The 20,888-nt window shown below is 39.9% G+C and overlaps 1 protein-coding gene across 5 annotated transcripts in view; it reads left to right on the forward strand.

The window, feature by feature from the left end:
* Positions 1-20,888, forward strand: part of ATXN7L1 (ataxin 7 like 1) — a 197,855-nt gene that overhangs the window by 118,471 nt on the left and 58,496 nt on the right. For 3 of the 5 annotated variants that reach the window (XM_073328480.2, XM_073328479.2, XM_073328481.2), the window contains one exon: positions 7,786-8,008. In XM_073328480.2, coding sequence (XP_073184581.2) covers positions 7,786-8,008 — 223 coding nt within the window. Of the gene's footprint in view, positions 1-946; positions 969-7,785; positions 8,009-19,435; positions 19,509-20,888 lie in introns of those variants that run through there. The other 2 variants (XM_073328484.2, XM_073328483.2) reach the window with 2 other exon arrangements.

A 20,888-nucleotide genomic window follows, 5' to 3' on the forward strand; every position in this document is an offset into this window, starting at 1 on the left:
GGTCATCTGCCTGATTCCGAACACATGCACAATACCTAATCACGTTGCTGTATATCTCTGACGGAGTCCGTGATAATGTGAATCATTTCACGTTCCAAAAGTACAACATGTTTACAGTCGTCGTAGAATCAGATTACGTTGGCAGTGCGTTCCTCTCTGTAAGTGGTTTCAGTTTACATTTTGTCTTCTAGGAGGGTATTTGCATAATTTTGCTGATCCTACTTTATTTATAGACCTTTTTAGAAATGGGGAGTCGTTTTAGCTGTTTAATTTTAGGAAGTAGAACTTGTATCTGCTGCAGATGAAGAAACGTGTAGCACAGAGGTTGTTTTAGCACTTGATAATTAATTTCCAAATTATGCCATTTGACCTAGTCTGGAGTGTATACTACTTGCACTGCTTTTTATCAGAAACAACAGTACTTTTCTTTGAATTGGCTGTTTATTTCCTTTGTCAGTTTGCAAGAAGGATCAAAATGAAACTGACTGTGCCATTTCCTTTACTGCGCACAGTTAAAGGGTGGATACAGTTTGCGGATATTGTTTCAAAACTTTTCAACTGGACTTGGAACAGTTATTTTGTCAAACTCTCACTGGTAAAGTTATCCTTGGATTGTGCAACACTCTGCTGTGGTTTGTTGGCATCAAATCTGAGTTTATTTTTATCTAGCCTCACATATTTGGTTTTGTAGGGGTTTTTTTTAGGTTGTTGCTACAAAATGAAAGTGCTTACAAGGTGATTATGAACTCTGGTTATGAAGCAACTGCCAGTTATTGCAAGATGACCCTCTCTGCCAATACTTCAGTTGTTCAGTTATCTGGCTCCTAACTAGAATTGTTTCTGGAAAGGGGAGTTCGTTGTTTGTTTGTTTTGTTTTTAATTAGAACTAATGCCAAGCACGTTTTCAAACTTTGACCTGGAATTAGTACACTGTAGAAGATTTCATACAATATTTACTGAAATAATAGGTAATAAATTGCTCAACTTTTCCTAGTGAATAGCTGTGTAATTAAAATTCAGAGTATAGAACTCAGAGAAACAATATTTCATGTGTGCACGCTGTATGGAATTATCATGCGTAAGTAGCACATTAATCTGTATAACGATTACGGCATAAAAGTTTAATAGACCAGAATCACATTGTAAATGAGGATACTACACTTCATTGAACCACTGGTTAAATATTTTAAACAAAGATAGATAAATAGCATTTCTACTATACTGAAGGTCATCTGATTGTTCAGTCTGACCTGATATAAATAATTTGACTGCAAATCTTGTACAGCTCAAGAAAGACAACTGAAAAAAAGACATTTCTATAGTGACAAATGTGAACACTAAGCGCAGTCTTACTGTATTGTAACTGTTTACTGCCAGCAGAATATTTTTAATACATTTTTTCAGCAATTCAGTTCTGCTTATTCTAATGGACTATAATACAGAACTATGAACCAAAGTGCTGAGTTTACTGAATTATTCATGAATTAAATTTAGAATGAATATACCATTTTCACCCTCTTTGGTAGATTGCCTTTTTATTTGACCTGTTGAGGATTATAATCTTGAGGCTGGAATGTTGTTGTTTTTTTTAAAAAAAAAACACAACATTTTTCCTTTAGGCTCTGTCTACATAGGAAGTCAAATCATGGTAAACTGCAAATGTGTTTGAACATGACAGTTGCTGGCAGGGTTCTAGCATGTTTTCTGACTTCGTGCATGGGGATTTTTTGGCCTGAGAACTAGGCCATGCCAAGAGAGACTGAGGTTTTTCATTTGGTAATGGTTGTTCTTCTCTCCCACCGCCTGGCCAGAACTGTCCCTCTCTGAGCCTTCCCCTTCTGACCATTTACAACACTTTGTGATCTTGTATCTCCCATTGATGCACAAGAGACTGTTTTGAAAACTGAATCTTTTGTCTTTTTCCTAGAATTAGTTGTGTTAATGAAGATAAGCATTTTGGATGAAAAAGTGGTTTACTGTGAAAGAAACACATACTTGTGTTTTCAGTCTGCCTCAATTAAAAAACATATTTAACATCAAAATATGATCTGTTTAGTGTACAGTAAAATCAGGATCCAACTTTTTAATCTAGTAAAATATGACCAGTTGACACAACTCATTAGAATTAATGAACTTGAACTGAGTACATTTGGGTTTATCTCCTCTGTACTTCAGAGACTACTTCATATTTTATCTCAGGAGTGGAGATCAGCCGGGATGCTTTATCTTATAAGTGTAGTCATCAGAGAGCTAGGAACAAGGCATTCTCAGACGCGGGTTTTCAACTTTGGCACTTGCTGCATTTTTGTCCCCTCTTTTCCACTGACACTGGTCAGACAGAATCTGAGTTTGTTGACCTTCAGAGCATGCTGCATTTCTATTTTCTTATGTTTTTTTATGAGGGGATGGAATTGAGGAGGAAGGATTTTAGTCTTCAGTTTTTGTGGATTTGAACGTCCTTATTGATTGTCATTGTGTCAATGTGATTATTATAGTATTTTTTAAATTATGGATCTGTATAAGCACATAGGTTGAGCACGTACTGTTGTTTAAAAATAAGTAGCCTCTCATGTCACTAGGTAAATTGAAACTCATTCCCTTCTGACCAGGAAGTTGAGATGTTGCTCTTCCTGCAGAATAGCTGTTGTTATTTCCCAAAGACCAGCCAATGAAGATCCAGTGGAACTAGTAAAGTGGTTCAGAGACCAGAGCTTGAGGACTTGAGCCGTTGCAGAAGAGGGTTTGGGAAAAGTAGAGGATTGCATCGTGTGGTGGTGCATTGAAAGTGGGCTGGAAACTGAGTCTCAGTCTTGAAGAGCAGTGCTGGAGATTCAGGGATCATCCAGTCTTGCTCCCCAAACAACATAAAGACATCACATCTGGTGTGCACAAAAATCTGATTTGGCTGGGACAATTGGATTACATCCATGTTTCCATGGGACATGGAGAGTTTGCTGGAACAGTTTAATGATCATTTGCAGTGCTATTCAGAAAAGGGAAACTTAGTTGTACAGCAGTAAAATAAACTTTAGGATCTCGTAATAAATTTTTAAATAAAACAAGCTTCACTTTGTTTATTATATTTCTTTCTTAAAATGCATGGATGTTAATGTAGTGGGGGAAAGTTGAACTCTGTTCTCAAAGATCAATGCTGCTAAGATGTTAACTCCTTGGCAGCAGATCCGAACTTTGCTGCTGTGAACATCCACTTTGCCGCAGTGGATGAGCAGAAACCCGCAGGCAGGCACAAAAGGATTAATGCTGTAAAGAGAATTGCAGCTCTGCTTGTGTTCTACCTGACAGATCAGAAATGCTTGTGGATTTGACAGTAGTTCTTCTATAAAATAATTGCACTGTATTTAGTTATTTATGGGTAATGCTAACATAAATTTACAAACACTCCAGTAAATTCGTGATGTTGTCTCCCAAATTTTATACCTACTCAGGTGAACAAATGTATTTATAGCATTGCAAGATATCTTCAGAAATTGCAACAGGTGTGGAATTCAGTTTAGCATTATAATTACTTGTATTGATTTCTCAGAGGCACCTATCTAGCATTAGTCATTTTATAAGATTTTTCAAATAAAAACTGAAGTATATTTGCTGGTATGACTAAGTTATTTGATTCATGTACAGTGATTATGCTATTTAATGTGAACATGTAGGACCTTATTTTCAACAGATTGTACGCATATAAATTCACTTGCACTTCTGTGCCTAATTTGCATGCACAATTACCACAGGTGCATGTAGAAATCCCATTTTTACATGGACAAATGGCCAGTTACATCCTTATTCAATATTCGTGTGTGCAAATACCTAATGGGAGCGTACACATTGTATGTGCATTTTTGTGTGTGCAGTTGTGGTTTTTCTATTTTCCATTCTTTTTATAGGCTATGTATTGGCAAATCAATAAAAATGTAATTTGAAAAATAAAACAAGCTTAAACAACCAAATTTAATTTCTAGATACTTGCAAAGGGAAGAATGCAGCCATTCTGTTTAGACAATTGAGTATGACAATGGACGTGATATTTTCTTTTTCATATGTAAAGGGAGGTATATATTTTTCCTTTTATTTCCAGCAGTCCTTAAGGTATTTTCAGCTGATGCCAAGTAATATTTCTGGTAATTCTCAAAGTACCTGCTGAAAATGTGGAAGGTTATTTATAGCCATGTTTTGTTTGTAGGTATTCAAAGATATGGAAGGAATTGCCAGATATAACTGTCAGTACTGATCACAAGAAAGTCAGCCATTCTCTTATGCTTTAAGTAAAACATTAAAATTACCCTGGTAACCTTTCCTCCCTTCCCCCAAACACACATACGTTTTAAAAATGGAGGGATAAATTATTATATATTAATATAGTGCTCCTTATTTCTGACATTTCACATAAGTTACAAGTTCCATTGTGAATGTATTGCTTTGCTCTTGGGAATTAATTGATTGGGAACGTTTTTGATGGAACCATTCAACCTTTTTCTTGGTTGAAAATTACATGTAATGAGAACTACATTAAAAAAAAAACTGAAGCTGCTCACATATGTGATTCTTTCGATGACTCTAAAATACTGATCATCTTAAATGGTCAATATGTGTGTCTGTAAATTAACCTGAGTGTCTTTCTTTCCAGAAGATTAATTTTAATTATCTATAAATGGGATATATCACCCTCAACTATTACATCCTTAGGTATAATGCTTAAGGTATCATTTTCTAGAAGGCAGTCAGTCTTGACAAAACTAATAGCTGAAGTGGTAGTCTGAGCAGTCCATGCTGAATATTTAAGAAGGAAAAGGTTTTACCAACAATTTTAATTCACAGGGAGTCTGTCATTGTAGAGGTTCTTGGTTGGTTACATAACAGCACCTTGTCATCAGAATCTCAAGAGGGTAGTGGTAAAATTTAGAATATAATTCAAACTTCTTTTGTTTGGCAGGACAAGGTAGATTAAATTAAAACATTTGCAGTAAAAGGGTTACAGGATGTTACACTGGTCCGCAACCAAATTGCATAAAATAATTAATATAGTTTAAATAAATAAGAAAAGTAACAGAACCTTTCAAAAATGACTTATTACAAGTAAAACTGTTGCCAGAAAACTGAAATACAAAATCAGAAGAATAATAAAAGGTGACCGGACAAGGATTTATTTTAAAAATTGAACTTGTGCCCTCTTTTTACTTACTGATGTTTATAAGTTTTTTCTTGTACTGCTTTTTATTAGCTTTAAAAAATTGGAATGTCAACTTTGGTGTTTCTTGAGCTGTTGGAGGACCCCTGAGAGATCTCAAGGCATGTTTATCATGAGTCTGACAACTTACTTGAAGGGGGTGGGGGTGGGGTATTGAATCTTTAAGAGAGGCTTCCTTTATTCAAAGTGTTGTTTAGTCATTGATGTTAAATAGGTTTCTGACAAAAACAAAAAAGTTTAAAACATTCTGACTAAAACTCTCTTCCATTTCTTTGAGCTCTTGTAATATTACCATTGCACTGGTTTTCCAGGCATCACAGTCTTCTAAGCTAGACAGAACCTAAATGGCCACTGTAAAAAAAACAAGCAAGGAAAAAACTGGGGTGGATGGAAAAGAATCTTTTCTAGCCACTTTTATACATGATAAAGAAGCAAAAGGAGTATAACTCTAGAGAAGCAAAATGGAGTAAACCTCCACTTTTGTCCCCCTTTGCCCACCACCTTTAAGTATTCAGCATATAGTTCCCAAGCACTGCATAGATGTCTGTCTGCCATAGATATTATTTTATTCTTTGCTTCTTCAGTAGAGGGAAGTGCCATTGGTTACTGGAAATTAGCAGTACTGGCAACATTTAGGAATTTGTCTTGCTTCCAACTAAAATCAGTGGTAAAATTCCCATGACTTCAGTGAGAGCAGGATTGGACCCTTACAGGCAGAGTGAGTGTGGGAAAGGATGTGGAAACAACTTGTTTGACATTCCTTTTACAATCTAAGTAATAGATGAATCTTCCTGACAATGGTGGATTTGTACTTGGGCATATGCCAGCCAAAGTATTTTCATGTTTTGACCCTATCCTAGAAAGCTATGCTTAAAGGTCGTTGAAATACCAAAAACAGAAAGTGTAACTCTTCATATGCACAAGTAGTCATTCAAATGCAAATCGTTTAGTTTGAGCAGCATGATGCTATCCGCTCTTGTTAATATTCTTTTGGTTAATGGAATGGCCTTGCATAGTAGTGCAATAGGTAGCATTCTGTTGGATTGTTCATTTTAGGCTTCTTATTTGAGGGGTTTAGACAAGAACTATTTCCCTGTATTCTGGGCCAAAACTTAACTTACAGGTTCTCAGCACAGAAGCAAATTATTTTAGTTACACAGTCAATTAAAGTAATTTAGTGTCTCTTTGTGAACATTGGGGTGAGGGAATTCTTTGTACCACATGGAATGTAAAACAAACATCTTTATATTTTTTTTTAATAATAATGGTGCTAAAGGAGAGGAATTGTTGATGAGTAGCTAGAGTTCCAAAATAGCACCTCTTCTCATGGGCTACGGGCCAACATGTGCTACATCTTCTAGAAACTACATTTAAGTTGGTAATGTCAAGGTTACAGAGCTAGCTTCACCTCTGTCCTCTGAATGCATCCATACAGGTCTCAGGCCTTCTGCGTTTGCCTCTCCTGGGATATGGAATTCTGCAGTTCTCCCACTATTAAAGTGGACCCTGGGCTACAGTATCTTGTGTCTCATCTGTTGAATAGCTGACCCTACAGGTCCGACTGGGTTCAATACCTGCAGTTCTTCCCTTCAGGAGTCTGTGACCAGTGGTCAGACAGACTTCTTAAGCCAAAGTATTGTTTAATCTGAACAGTAAGAATTAAGCATTTAGAGAAAAAAGATTTGTAAACAGTCCTTCATGCTTATCTAACTTAACTAAAGCCTGTAATGAGAGCTAGGCAGACCTAGCTTCTTCAGACACCCCAGTGTGAGTCCTGAATGTCAGGCTGAACAGCTCACCAACTACCTGACTTCTGCATAGTGTCTTTGTAACTGTTTATAGACCTTTTGCTCATCTGGCTCCCAGCAGTGCCCCGCACCCCCCCATGGCAAACAAATTTTTGTAACTTGGTTGGAGCCTGAAGGTAGAATCTTCACTGCCAATAGTTTGGGCATTGTCTCTTAATAACCCTGAAGTGTTTTCTGGAGAGGTGGCTTATCTTGAGCTATTCTTTGTTCTTTCTATTTGTTTTCCTTGCAGTCCATAATTAAACTAAACCAACATATTCATACTGTAAACATCCCAGTAACTAGGTCATATACAGTATTCGTAAATTATTACAAAGCAGCCTCACGTCCATCACAAGGAGCTCCCTAGAAAATTAGTAGATCCTTAGGTGAGTAATCTGAGAACCGAACAGTTTATTAAGGATTAACATTTCCGTGCCTCCATTTCCCCTTTGGTACTAAAAATTAGGTACAGTAATATTTGCTTGCTGTACTTTACAAAGGTATTGACAGTTTGTAAAATGTTTGTAAAATGCTTTGAGATCTCCTGATAAAATGATAAGTATTGCTATTAGCACTTACATAGTGTTTAACAATCTTCAGAGCACTGTACATAGTTGTTTTTGTGTTTCATATTTGCATTATGACTGATTTCAACAATAATTAACCAGTGTAATGTTGTGTGCTGAAAGCCTCATGATTGCAACACTGAATGGTATAACTTCATCTTTTCTAACTGCTTTTATTTAATTTTTTTGCCTGTGAAATGTTTTAAAATGTATTCTTTGTCCATTACAGAACGAAGACACAATTCAATATGTAAACCTTCCCCATCTCCAGCTTCTCCACCCTCCAATTCCAGGACATCAGTAGTACAAATTAAACAGAAATCCTGTATCAGCGGCCATAACCCTGTCAGCAGCAACTCAAAGCCATTCAAAACTCCCAAAGACAATCTACTTACCTCCACTAGCAAACAGCACACAGTCTTTCCTTCAAAAGTGTCAAGGGATAAACCATGGTAAGTACCATTACAGTGGATAGCTGATTTGTCTGCGCTTGTTCATTTGTATTTTTTTTTAAATCTGTTTGTGTATCTCATGGTCCTCTAAAGAATATACATTTTCTTCTCTTCTGAATATATAAGATAAGTCCAGGGATTTCCTCTGGGGGGAAATGGGGAATGAGTGTTGTTGTTTATATACATATTTATATAAAACCTGACCCCCCCAGGTGTGTGGTGATAGATAAAAACTCTATGAGGAAAGAGGAAGATTGACGGTTCACCTTCCTACTGTACCATAAAATGTTTACTTCTCTGAGATATAGAGCAAGGGAGATGTCTTTTGAGTTTGGTAACTTAGATCCATAGAGCCTGTGGACCATCTGACATCATTTAGGCAAACCTTAAAATGAATATGCTTAAATAGTAAGGACAGGATTTTCAGTAGTGGCTTTGCTAAAGTCAATGAGGGCTTGTCTTCTGCAGCCCTACCACTTGTTTTGGGCACCAGTTATCACTGAACCTCATTATTTAAGTGCTGTTAGTGTGCTTCATGCTATGTGAGACTGCATAGAGCAAAGTACAGTCTGTAAAAATCTCTGTCCTCTAGGTCTTTCAGCATAGATGGTATTGTATACGTCTTTAGGCTGTGAGATCCTTGAGACAGTCCTCTTATGTCTTAATGTTACACTGTGAGTGTTTAACAAACTAATTGAGCACAGTGGAGTTGTAAGAATGTAAATGAAGGCTGAATTTGTATTTTATATCTTAAGAAGCTAACTTGTCTTCAGTTATATGGAAGAAAGATGCTTTTGTGATTAAGGCCTCAGACCAAAGACATCTGAGTTTAGTTTCTGGCTCTTAGGATATGTCTACGCAGCAGCTGGGATGGTGCTTTCCAGCATGCTTACAAATGGCTGCAGCAGCTAGTGTTAGCCTCCTGAGTTCATACCTGGGGGTTAGGCAGGACTGTACTCGGACAGCTAGCCCGTGCCACCCAGACATGCTATTTTTAGCATGTTTGCTCAAGCAGAGCTAGTGTGTCTGTCTTCACACAGGAAGCACCCTACTAGCTGCTGTGTAGACATTGCCTTACACAGGTTGGGGTTTTTTTTGTGACCCTGAGTAAGTCACTTAATCTGTCTGTGCCTCAGTTCTCCATCTGTAAAACTGACAGAGTAGTACTTTCTTTCTCTTTGTCCCGCCTACTTCTGTTTTAAGTTCTTTGGGACAGGAGCCTTTATATTATTTTCAGATATACTACCTAGCATAATAGTGTCCTGATCTAGGTTGGGGTCTCTGGGTGCTGTTGTTACACAAATAATAATTAATAATCAAATGGAGTTTTTCTTTCTCTGTTCTACAAACCATTTGTGAGACAGAAAATATCAACCCATGCAAATCACTTTAAAAAATACTAGCTCATATTTTTCTCTCTGATATATTGTGAGCAATTCACATTGAATTCAAAGGGAGCTGCTTCCATATATCTTCAGAGTTTAGCGTATTGCAATTATTTTTAGCAAACCTGGTTCAGTTTTGACTTTTTTAAACGGTTAAATCCTTCAACTCTAAGAGTGGTGAGTGTCCCAAGAAATTATGGTGCTAACATTGACTGAAATAGTAAACTTAACCTTTCAGACCACATATAAAAGAGATGAGGTACAGGTTATCCTAGATCAAATGTAACTGCTTTCACATACTGTGACAAAATAATACTACTGATCTCATGCTGACTTTTTAGTATACTTAAACAAGAATAAGACTTTTTCAATATTGTTTATGAAGTTAAAAAAAAATTAAAACTTGTAAGCAAAAAAATACAAATAGCTTCAAAGTGTTCACATTACAGACCACTGAAATGTTCCTAGTTCTGGTGTTACAAAATAGTAACCTACTCGGAAGCATTTCATCACATTGGCTCATGTTGTGTGAGCATGTAATATTGGGGCCTTTGTTAGCACACACACACACCCCCCTCCCCATGGTGAGAAGTGGAGTTACTTTAATGGCTGGCTCCATCCATTTTATGTCATCATGCCCAAGTCTGTGTTTGTTATGACCCAAGACCTCCTCAGTAGTCTTTGCCCCTTTCCGGGTTATGGGGAGTCAGAGGTTTAGTGGCTCTAGTGGGGACTGATCAGCCCTAGGTTTCCTGGATTTAAGACTTTTTTTCTCCAAAAGCCCCTGGCTGGAGTTAGTGGTGGAACCCAGGTCCTCCTGCTCCACTGGGTTTCAGCTCAGGGACCTTGTTTGGAACAGCCCAAACCAGTCCTCCTCAGTCCCTTGCTGCTCCCTGAGCTTCTTCCTACCTCTCCTGGGCTCTTGGCTTCCCCAGCCTTGTCTTGCTTCCCCCTCTTGGGAGTGTTGGTTTGTCTGACAGCTTCTCACCAGTCTGCGGGAGGGAGCCACTCTCTGCAATGCTGCTGCCTCTCTGGCAGCTGACCTGCTCTCCTCCCTTGCAGCCTTCTTATCTTCAGAGCTGCTGTGGGGCTGCCAGTCGGTTCTGGCTGAGCAGACAGGCAGTTACTTTGTTAACTCTTTGGGTGCCAAACCAGCAGAGGTGTATAGACCTTATGTTCTTATGACCCTATGACAGACCATTTGTTAGCCATAATTCATGTCCTTCACAGTGCCAGCAGATGGCCTTCCATAAATTAACCAAAGTCTAGTGCAGAACAGCGTGCCCAGTGCACGTTCATCTGGCTGGCTTTATTCAAAAAGTTCTAAAGCAAAATAAACATTTCCACCAAAGCCGAATAGGAAACATTTATTGAAGATAGAGAAGATAAATCAGTTCATTTAATGAACTAGTGTAGCAGCATTTGATAACACTTAGTGCTTCTATCTAAAAAGCCGCCGACATGTTCATTAACTAGTCCTTACAACATTCCTGTGTGGTGGTAAGGAAGTCTTGTGTAATCTCATTTTACAGATGGAAAAACTGAGAAATATTGAGGTTAAAGGATTTGCCCAGTATCACATAGCAAGTCAGTAACAGAGTCAGGATTAGAACTGGGATCTTTTCTCCCAGTCTTGTGTTTAGCATGCAAGATCACACTGCTTCTCCAAAAAAAACAACCCCCCACCCCCACCCCCGACACACACACGTTTTAATACTGGTCTTCCTGTGCAGGTTCCAGCATCTTCCATGGCAAAGGTGCAAGCTTCAGGAAAGTGAGGACTGATTTTTCTTTTTACTTGGAACGCAGGAAAAGAAGGTCTGATTATGAAGTATTAGAAGATACTGAATATTCAGTAGATGGTTTCGATTTTCTTAAGGAGAAATTATTCATACAGATTTTAAGGTTAGACAGGACCATTTACAGTATTTTAATCTCACCTCCTGCATAACACAGGCCATAGGATTTCAACCAATCCTGGATCGGGCCGATAACTTGTGATTGAACAAAAGATACCTTGTAGAAATAAATATCCAATCAAGAAAAAATAGTATAAATAGGTTTAAATAATGACTTTTAATAATTGTAAAGACAGTCACTAATCTCTTCTCAGTCAACCCAATTGCTTGGTCCCATAAGCTTTCTGATCACCTGGGTCTGGGCCGAATCTATTCACTGTTGCTAGCTCTGGATCTATAATACATGCTCTTAGGCTCTGACCTCTTATCTGACCCTTTCTTGGGATATGGGACACCATTGCACAGCTGCAGTAGATGTCTGGATGTCTGAGACCTCCTGAGTCCCCCAGTCACTTACACATATTCCCTCAGAGCTCCACCTACAATATGGACATTCTGAGCATCTAGTTAAACCCCTTCTGTGACAATGTGGCAGGAAAGCAAGGAACACAAGCTTAGCAGAAGAAACTCTTAAGCGGAGACTTAAGTTTTTGAGTGCCCGAAAGTTACAGATCTTCATAGATACTAGATACTAAGGTCAGAAGGGACCATTATGATCATCTAGTCTGACCTCCTGCACAACGCAGGCCACAGAATTTCACCCACCCACTCCTGCGAAAAACCTCTCACCTATATCTGAGCTATTGAAGTTCTCAAATCATAATTTAAAGACTTCAAGGAGCAGAGAATCCTCCAGCAAGTGACCCATGCCCCATGCTACAGAGGAAGGCAAAAAACCTCCAGGGCCTCTTCCAATCTGCCCTGGAGGAAAATTCCTTCCCGACCCCAAATATGGCGATCAGTTAAACCCTGAGCATATGGGCAAGATTCACCAGCCAGATACTACAGAAAATTCTTTCCTGGGAAACTCAGATCCCACCCCATCTAATATCCCATCACAGGCCATTGGGCCTATTTACCATGAATATTTAATTACCAAAACCATGTTAACCCATCATACCATCTCCTCCATAAACTTATTGAGTTTAATCTTAAAGCCAGATAGATCTTTTGCCCCCACTGCTTCCCTTGGAAGGCTATTCCAAAACTTCACTCCTCTGATGGTTAGAAACCTTCATCTAATTTCAAGTCTAAACTTCCTGGTGGCCAGTTTATATCCATTTGTTCTTGTGTCCACATTGGTACTGAGCTTAAATAATTCCTCTCCCTCTCCGGTATTTATCCCTCTGATATATTTATAGAGAGCAATCATATCTCTCCTCAGCCTTCTTTTGGTTAAGCTAAACAAGCCAAACTCTTTGAGTCTCCTTTCATAAGACAGGTTTTCCATTCCTCGGATCATCCTAGTAGCCCTTCTCTGTACCTGTTCCAGTTCGAATTCATCCTTCTTAAACAGCGGAAGTTCTGGGACACATCCACCCCTATTCTGATCTCATTCTTCTTGTGAGTCTGAGGTTTGTTAGGCTGGGATGAGTCCATCCTGGTCACTCTTTCCTGCAAGTTCTCCTTATGTGTGGCAGTGGTCGACTGTCTTGCACAGAGCAGAATTTATTCTTAAGTAGGATGATCTCTCCTCTGTGCCATGTGTCCAACTGAGAAGTCCAGCCCCACGTCCACTTTGTCATGCTTGCCCCATCTACAGATCCCCTGTATAGGAAAATCATTGTTCAAGAGGGGCGGGTCAGCAGCTGAGAGACAATCTAAGTCCAGGCCCTAGATTGCCCATTTTGATAGTTTCCTTGTGATACTCCTTCAACAAGGTATCAAGAACCTTTCCTGGATAGGGGTGGTGTCTGTAACGTGGTACAATATGCTGCTGTCAGGCAAGATTAGACGTCTGTTCAGTATATAATACAAAGCGCAGTTCATAATTTAGACTTGTCCCATTCGTTCACAGTCTCACTAATGCTGTATACAGAGGTACTACCACCTCCTTACTGCTACTCCACATTCCCCTAGGATCACAGTAGAGGCAATTCTTGATTCAGTCCTACGTGGAGCACAGGACCTGGTCCAAGAGGTCAGTATAGATGAACTGCTGAGTAATAGCAATCATAAGGTAATTAAATTTAACATCCTTGTAGGGGGAAAATACCAAAGAAACCCACCACAGTAGCATATAACTTTAAAAAGGAGAACTGTGCAAAAATGAGGAGGCTCATTAAAAGGAACAGTGGGTGACCAGAAGTCCTGATTTTATAGATTTCAGAGTAGCAGCCGTGTTAGTCTGTATCCGCAAAAAGAAAAGGAGTACTTGTGGCACCTTAGAGACTAACAAATTTATTTGAGCATAAGCTTTCGTGAGCTACAGCTCACTTCATCGGATAGCTCACAAAAGCTTATGCTCAAATGATTTTATAGAGACAGTCCTGATATTTGGGGCTTTGTCTTATATAGGTGCCTATTAACCCCCACACCCATCCTGATTTTTCACACTTGCTGTCTGGTCATCCTAGAATAGTCACAAGCGTGAAATGCCTGCAAGATACGTGGAGACAGTGGGGGCCTCTATTATGGTGTTTTAAAACTAAATGTATTCCCCACATAAAACAAAAAGAGTAAGAGGACCCAAAAAAATGCCACTATGACTATGCAGAGTAAGAGAGGGAGTTGTAGGCAAAAAGGCATCTTTTAAAAATTGGAAACCAAATCAAAGGCCATGTCTACACTGCTACTTATGTTGGCAAAACTTATGTCTCTCAGGGGTGTGAAAAAACACATCCCTGGGCGACATAAGTTTCACCAGTATAAGTGGTAGTGTGCACAGTGCTATATCAGCGGGAGAACTTCTCCCGCCAATATATCTACCACTGCTTGCTGGGAGTGATTTAATTATGTCCATGGGAGAGCTCTCTCCCGTCGGCATAGAGCAGCTACATGAGAGATCTTACAGTGGCACAACTGCATTGGTACAGCTGTGCTGCTGTAAGTTCTCTAATGCAGACATAGTCTTAGGCCCTGTCTACACTACAAAGTTTTGTCGGCAAAAGTTATGTTGCTTTAATTAAAACTGCTGTTGCATGTCCACACCTAGCTCTTTGTGTCGGCAGAGCGCATCCACACTAACAGCTCTTGCATTGACACAGAGAGTAGTGCACTGTGGTAGCTATCCCACTATGCAACTGGCCCACAGGGTGCTTTGGGAAGGGTTTGCAATGCCTCATGGGGCAGGTAGAGTGTCACATGATGCAGGTTTCTCAATCCCATCATTCCAGGGGCATCCTAGTATATTGTCAGCTGCTTTTTCAACAGAAGCATGTGCAGAGAAGGAGAGGGGAGTGGTTGTCTGGAGCTGGGGAGACAGCAGGCTGACCGACCTTTCCTGAGGCAGGAGGAGGGGGACACCCCCCGTATGTCAGCTCCCAGCTGTGCTCGGCATAGTAGTCTCTCCCGAAGCAGCCCTGCTTGCCTGCCTATGGTTCTGTGATTCCCTTCAAGTTCTTCAACAGCCTTCTCAGCTGCCTGGAGAGGCATCCTCAGCAGCTCTGTGAGCTCTCCATGTTGAGGAATGTCAAAACAGCATAGCAGTTCTGTTCTCTTCTCCCCCCACCCCCCTTTCCCACCCTTCACTCCCGCTCCCTGCAGCAGCAGTCTGCCTGCCTCTGTGTTCCTATTGCAGGGCAGAACAGGAGCATTCCAAAGATTTGCTCTTTGTTCCCCAAACGGAGCAGCACGCTCAGCTGTCAGATACTTCCCGGAGCTTTGAAAGGGGAGGGGCGCATGCCTGCAGGACAGCAGAGATCTTGGCGGTCACAGCAGGCATGGTGGAATACTGGTGGAAGCCAGTTCTGTTGACAAAACAAACAGCAGTGTCTGTACTGATGTTTTGTTGCTTTAACTTTGCCGCAAAAGACTTTATGACTCTCACTGAGGTTTTATTTTGTCGTCAAAACAGCAGAGTTTTGCTTCCAAAAGTAGCTTTGTAGTGTGTACACTTCCCCTGTTTTGTTGGCAAGAGGCAGCTTTTGCCGACAAAACTTTGTAGTGTAGACAAGCGAGAAAATAGAAATGAATGTAAACTACAGCAAGTCAAGTATAGAAGTATAATAAGGCAGACCAAGAAAGAAGTTGAAGAGCAACTAGCTAAGGACATGAAAACTAACAGCAAAAAAAAAAATCGAGCTACATCAGAAACAGGAAGCCGACCAAACAGTCTCTGGTGCCACTGGACAATCGAGGTGCTAAATGAGTACTCAAGGAAGACAAGGCCATTGTGGAGAATCTAAATGAATTCTTTGCATCAGTCTTCACTGCAAAGGTTGTGAAGGAAATTCCCACACCTGAGCCATTCTTTTGAGGTGATAGAGCTGACGAACTGACCCAGACTGAGGTGTCAGTAGAGGAGGTTTTGGAACAAATTGTTAAATTAAACAGTAGTAAGTCCCCAAGACCAGATGGTATTCACTCAGGAGTTCTGAAGGCACTCAGTTATAGAACTGCAGAACTACCAACTGTGCAATGTAACCTATCACTTAAATCAGTCTGTGTACCAGATGACTGGAGGATAGGTAATGTAACATTGACTTTTTTTATTTGAAGTCTGCAGAGGTGATCCTGGCAATTACAGGCTGGTAATCCTAACTTCAAAACCAGGCAAATAGTTGAAATTATGGTAAAGAACAGACTTTATCTGTCGGACACATAGATAAACCACATATGTTGGGAAAGAGTCAACATGTTTTTTGTAAAGGGAAATCATGCTTGACCAATCTATTAGAATTCATTGAGGAGGTCAAAAAGCATGTGGACAAGGGTGATCCGTGGATATAATGTACCTTGATTTTCAGAAAGCCTTTGCAAGGGTCCCCACATCAAAGATTCTTAAGCAAAGTAAGCAGTCCTGGGATAAGAGTAAAATCAGTTTAGCTAAACTAATGCAACTTTGGCCTGCTCTACACTTAAAAATTAGGTTGACCTACCGAGATCACTTGGAGGTGTGAAAAATTCACACTTGTGAGTAATGTAATTATGCTAGCCTAACCTGGAGTGCAGAAACGGCTAGATCAACTGAAGAGTTCTTCCATTGACCTCGCTACCACCGCTTTAGTGGCGGATTAACCTCAACAACAGAAACCTCCCATCCATTGCTATAGTAAGCATCCAGCACTGAAGCTGAGCCGCTGTAGTGTCTGTAATGTAGACATGACCTTAGTATGGGAACACTCTGCTTTGGTTTAACATGGGACAAGCTAAACCAGTGGAAGCCAGATTTAAACCGTTGAGGAAATGTGTCTACGCACAGAGTTGCAGCGGTTTAGCTAAACTAACTTTATCTCTTTAGTTAACAAGCACAACTTTGTGTGTAGAGTAAGCCCATAACTGCCCCATCAATGGTGCTGTTAGAAAAGAGCCATTGTTCCTTTGTATCTGACAAGTAACTGGAATGGTGGCTCAAGATGCACTTTTTTTTTTCAGAACGATTTGATATAGTACATTATATTCACTTTGATTTTTATTTTGAGCAAGGACAAAGTGTGTGTGGGGGGGAGTTGTATATTTTAACCAGATTTTTTCTTTAGTAAAGCACCACAGCCCCTAAATCATGTAGTATGAATTATCATTGCTTCTGTGTTTTTTTACAATTGTGCTTAGTTTAGAAATATACTGCACAATAATTACTAAACAGTGATTCCAAGCACAGTTATGCCCTGTTAGCCCTAAATATATTAGTGTTAAAGTGTGTTTGGCTGTGTGTTGCGTGAAAACAAATTTTTTTACGTTATGTTCTGTTAACAGAAAACATGTTGAAGGACATGGGAGATAGGTGGGGATCAGAAAGGTGGGAGAGTTTGGGCAGAGAGGTGGAAAGGCTTACTGCCCCATTTCCTCCATCCTGCCGCAACACAGCAAGGCTTCTGGCAACTATGACAGCATTACAAAAACACAGGGATTTTAGTGAACTGAACTGGAAGAACGGGACGTCCCTCAAAACCTGGGGTGTTCTTGGGTTTCTGGAACATCTTGTCACCTTGCTTGCTTGGAGGGGGGAGGGCAGAAATATTTGACTGGTCTTATGAATGATGTTGTTTGAAGTGCACCCATTTAGCAGGTATCAGTTTCATCAGGTCATCTGCCTGATAGCTCTTTCAGGGGGTGTCTGCAGGGGCCACAGAACTGGGACAAAGCAGCATTTTATTTAATTTATTTGATTGATTGTAAAAAGTAACAGGGACACCCAGTTGGGCCCTGAAGACAGGAATGTTTCCAGTTTTCTGGGACACAGTGTAGCATAAAAACAATGGAGTGTCCCACTTTCTCAACCCCACGTCCAGCTACTGGGTATTTCTGAAAAGGAAGGGAAATTCAGCCCAGAAGAAAGATTGGATTTCATTGGAAAGACAGTAACTGCTTTTTGTCAACTATAGCTAATCCTGGGGTAGATGAAATCTAGGTGTGAACCAGAAAGAAAGCCTTCCTGAAGCAGAATATTAAATAACCCTTGAGGCTGTTTGCAGAGAGCCAGACAGCAGTGTATGACTTGTGAATATCAAAATAATTATATTCCATAAAGCAAGGCAACTTTTTATGCTAGTAACGGAGATTAATATTTCAGACATGTTGCAAGAAAGATGTATGGCTAATAGTAAAGCACAAAAGGAACTAATGGAAGATACTCTTTCACTTTGACAAAGCAGTTTTTATTGTGGGGAACCCATGTTTTCTATAGCAGTGCTGAGGAAGGATTATCCCTTACTATGCTCTCCATGACAGCATTGCAGAGGTACAAAGATACAAGGTGTGATAACTACTCCCAATATATTACGCACAGCAGGGAAGGAAACTGTTGCCCAGGGCTCTTGTAAGAGTTTGTTCCAAGTGAATAAAAAACAGCATAATAAAGCCAGCAGGGAAGATAGGATCCACCACCCTTCTTCCTCAATCTCTGTTCCCAGTGAAAAGAAACAGAGCAAGGGGAAACAGTTAATTTTGATACTTCCAGGTGGGAGCAGGGAGCCCTGTTTTAATTTGGAGGAAGGAATACCTGTAGGGTAGGTAATACATACAAGGGATATTTCCCAGGGGAGTGAAATAGTAACTTGGTAACTCAAAAAATCAACATCATGCTGATCACTTTGCTTTTAACACTTTTTCTTGGAAAAGTTTAGTAGGTAAATGATGATAAAACATGTAAAATTGAATAAATATCACAAGGTATGTGGTAAAACCATTTCCAAGAGTTTACATTTCAAAGCTGCATGCAGCATAAGATCCTTGCACAAAGCCCAATTTGTGGCTTTAGGGCAGTGGTCTCCAAACTTTTCCTCTCACGCTCTCCTTTATCAGTAATAGAATGTGTCTGTGCCTCCTGACCCCAAGCTGGGAGAGGAGCCATGGCCAGGAGTGGAAGGTGGGGGCCAGGGCACAGCCCAGAGCAGAGCCAGGCTGCAGCTGCAGCCGAGGGCATGGCCAGAATGGAGCTGGGGGTAGAGGAGGCTGAGTGGCGCTCCCTCCCCACCCTCGTTTGAGGACCACTGCTTTAGGGTAAAATGGCAGCGGTTAGCAAAGATAACTAAATGCTAGGGGACACTCATTAGGGTTTATCACCTTGCACTCCAGCCAAGGTTCAGTTAAGCCCTGTATGTCCCTACCCCAAAGCACACCTGTTACACCCATCTCACCAGGCTCAAATCCTTTGCTCCTGACACAGGCTGCAGCTGCTGTACTGGGCATTCTTCCTTTTGTTCCTCTGCAGCTGAAGAGCTGTTGGGTATTCACCTCTCTCTGCTGTCCTCTCCTGGTTGTCACTGAAATCATATCTGCCATTACCTGGCCTGGGTCTGACTTCTCTTCTCCCTCGCAGCTCAGTTCTGAGCTTCCTGGGTAGTTTACTAGTACCTCCTCCCAGTCCTGCCAGCAGTCTGGGGACCCTGCTCATGATGGACTTGCACCAGTTCACTCCCACAGCACCTCTGAATAATATTCCTCTTCCCCCATTACGTGTAGGAGCAGTGTGGAGCAAACAGAGATAATACTGGAGCAAACTGAGAATATGAAAACTGCACAAATAGCTCTCCCACACCCTGGCATAATTAAGAAGAGGCTCCAGTGCCTGGCAGAGGGAGCTGAAAATGAAAGTAAAGGGATAGCCTAGTCAAAATCAGGGAAGCTGGCAGCCTTCCTATCAATTGAGAAACAGAATACAAATCAGAAGAGATTACAGAGATACCTAGAGCTGATGATAAAAACACATCTATGGTATTATAATAATAATAATAATATATAATTTGAACTTATACTGTTTTTTAAAGGGTTTTCAGATCACTTGTCTGTTAGTGAAACTTAAGCCCTTTGAGACATATAAACACCATTATTGCTAGTTTAAGGATGGGGAAACAGGCTAAATATGATTTAATGATTTACCTAAATTAACACAACGAGTCTGTAGCAGAATTGGGAATACAGTTCAGCAGTACTGATTCCCAGTTTCCTATATTAACCACTAGACCACATTTTGTATGCTCTTTTGGGAGTTATATAATAAGAAGGCTATAGACAAACTGAAAAGTGCAGAAGAACAAACAACAAATGTTTGGGTTTTTAAAGATTACTTTTAGGTATTTTAAGAGGTTTGAAAAATTGTTTGTATTAATTTAAAAAAATGAGATTAAAAGGGTTTGAGATGAGGCTGAGACTTGAGAATGAAACCAGAGATGGCTGACAAAAATAATAAAATTGTGAGAATATATCAGGCAAAAATGATCTAATGGTAAAACCTGAAGAAAAGGTATGATGTGACTATAATAGTCTACAAATATCTGAGAAGTATTAAAGTAGAGGGATTATTTGTGTTTGAGAACGGCATGACAAGGAACAATGGCTTGGAACTAAATGACAATTTACCTAAAATAATTTTGGAAGAGAAAATTCTTAACTGTTAAAGCAGTTTGTCATGGGAATAATCTATTTAAGGAGTGCCAATGGTTGATGTTTAGGTGTAGATTACATTACATGAGAAAATAGCGTAGATGGAGAATCCTTTGTTTCATGCATCAGGATGCTAGAAGACCCGGTAGGTTCTTGTCTATGCAATTCTTATGGGTAATGTACTAAAAGCACAGTAAACTGATTTAGGGGCCATAAAAGGCTTGAAAGGAGATGTGCACTAACTGAAACTAGGGAAAGCATGAAAGTTACAGGTGTTCTAGCATAAGTCTTCGCTTGGTGGTAGGAGAAACTTCATCTTCAAAAGTATACAGAAAGGAAGCAGCATTACTTCAAACAAATACTAGGGCCAGCATTTCAGAGACCCACAGGAGTTATCCATTATATATATATATATGTGTGGATATATATGTGTGTGTGTGTATGTATATATATATACATACACACACACACATATATATCATCTAAGGTTTTGCTTTTTTTTTTTTTTTAATAAATCATAGAGTTTAAGGCCAGATGCGGGGGCCATTAGTTCATCTAGTCTGACCTCCAGTATATCACAGGCCATTAAATTTCACTCCATTACCTCTGTATTGAGCCCAATAATCTGTGTTTAACTAAAGCATAATTTGTATTTGGTTTAAGCATATCTTCCAGAGAGGCATCCAGTCTTGATTTGAAGACATGAAAAGA

This window comes from Lepidochelys kempii, chromosome 1 (genome assembly GCF_965140285.1).
Source record: "Lepidochelys kempii isolate rLepKem1 chromosome 1, rLepKem1.hap1, whole genome shotgun sequence".
Classification (NCBI taxonomy): Eukaryota; Metazoa; Chordata; order Testudines; family Cheloniidae; genus Lepidochelys; species Lepidochelys kempii.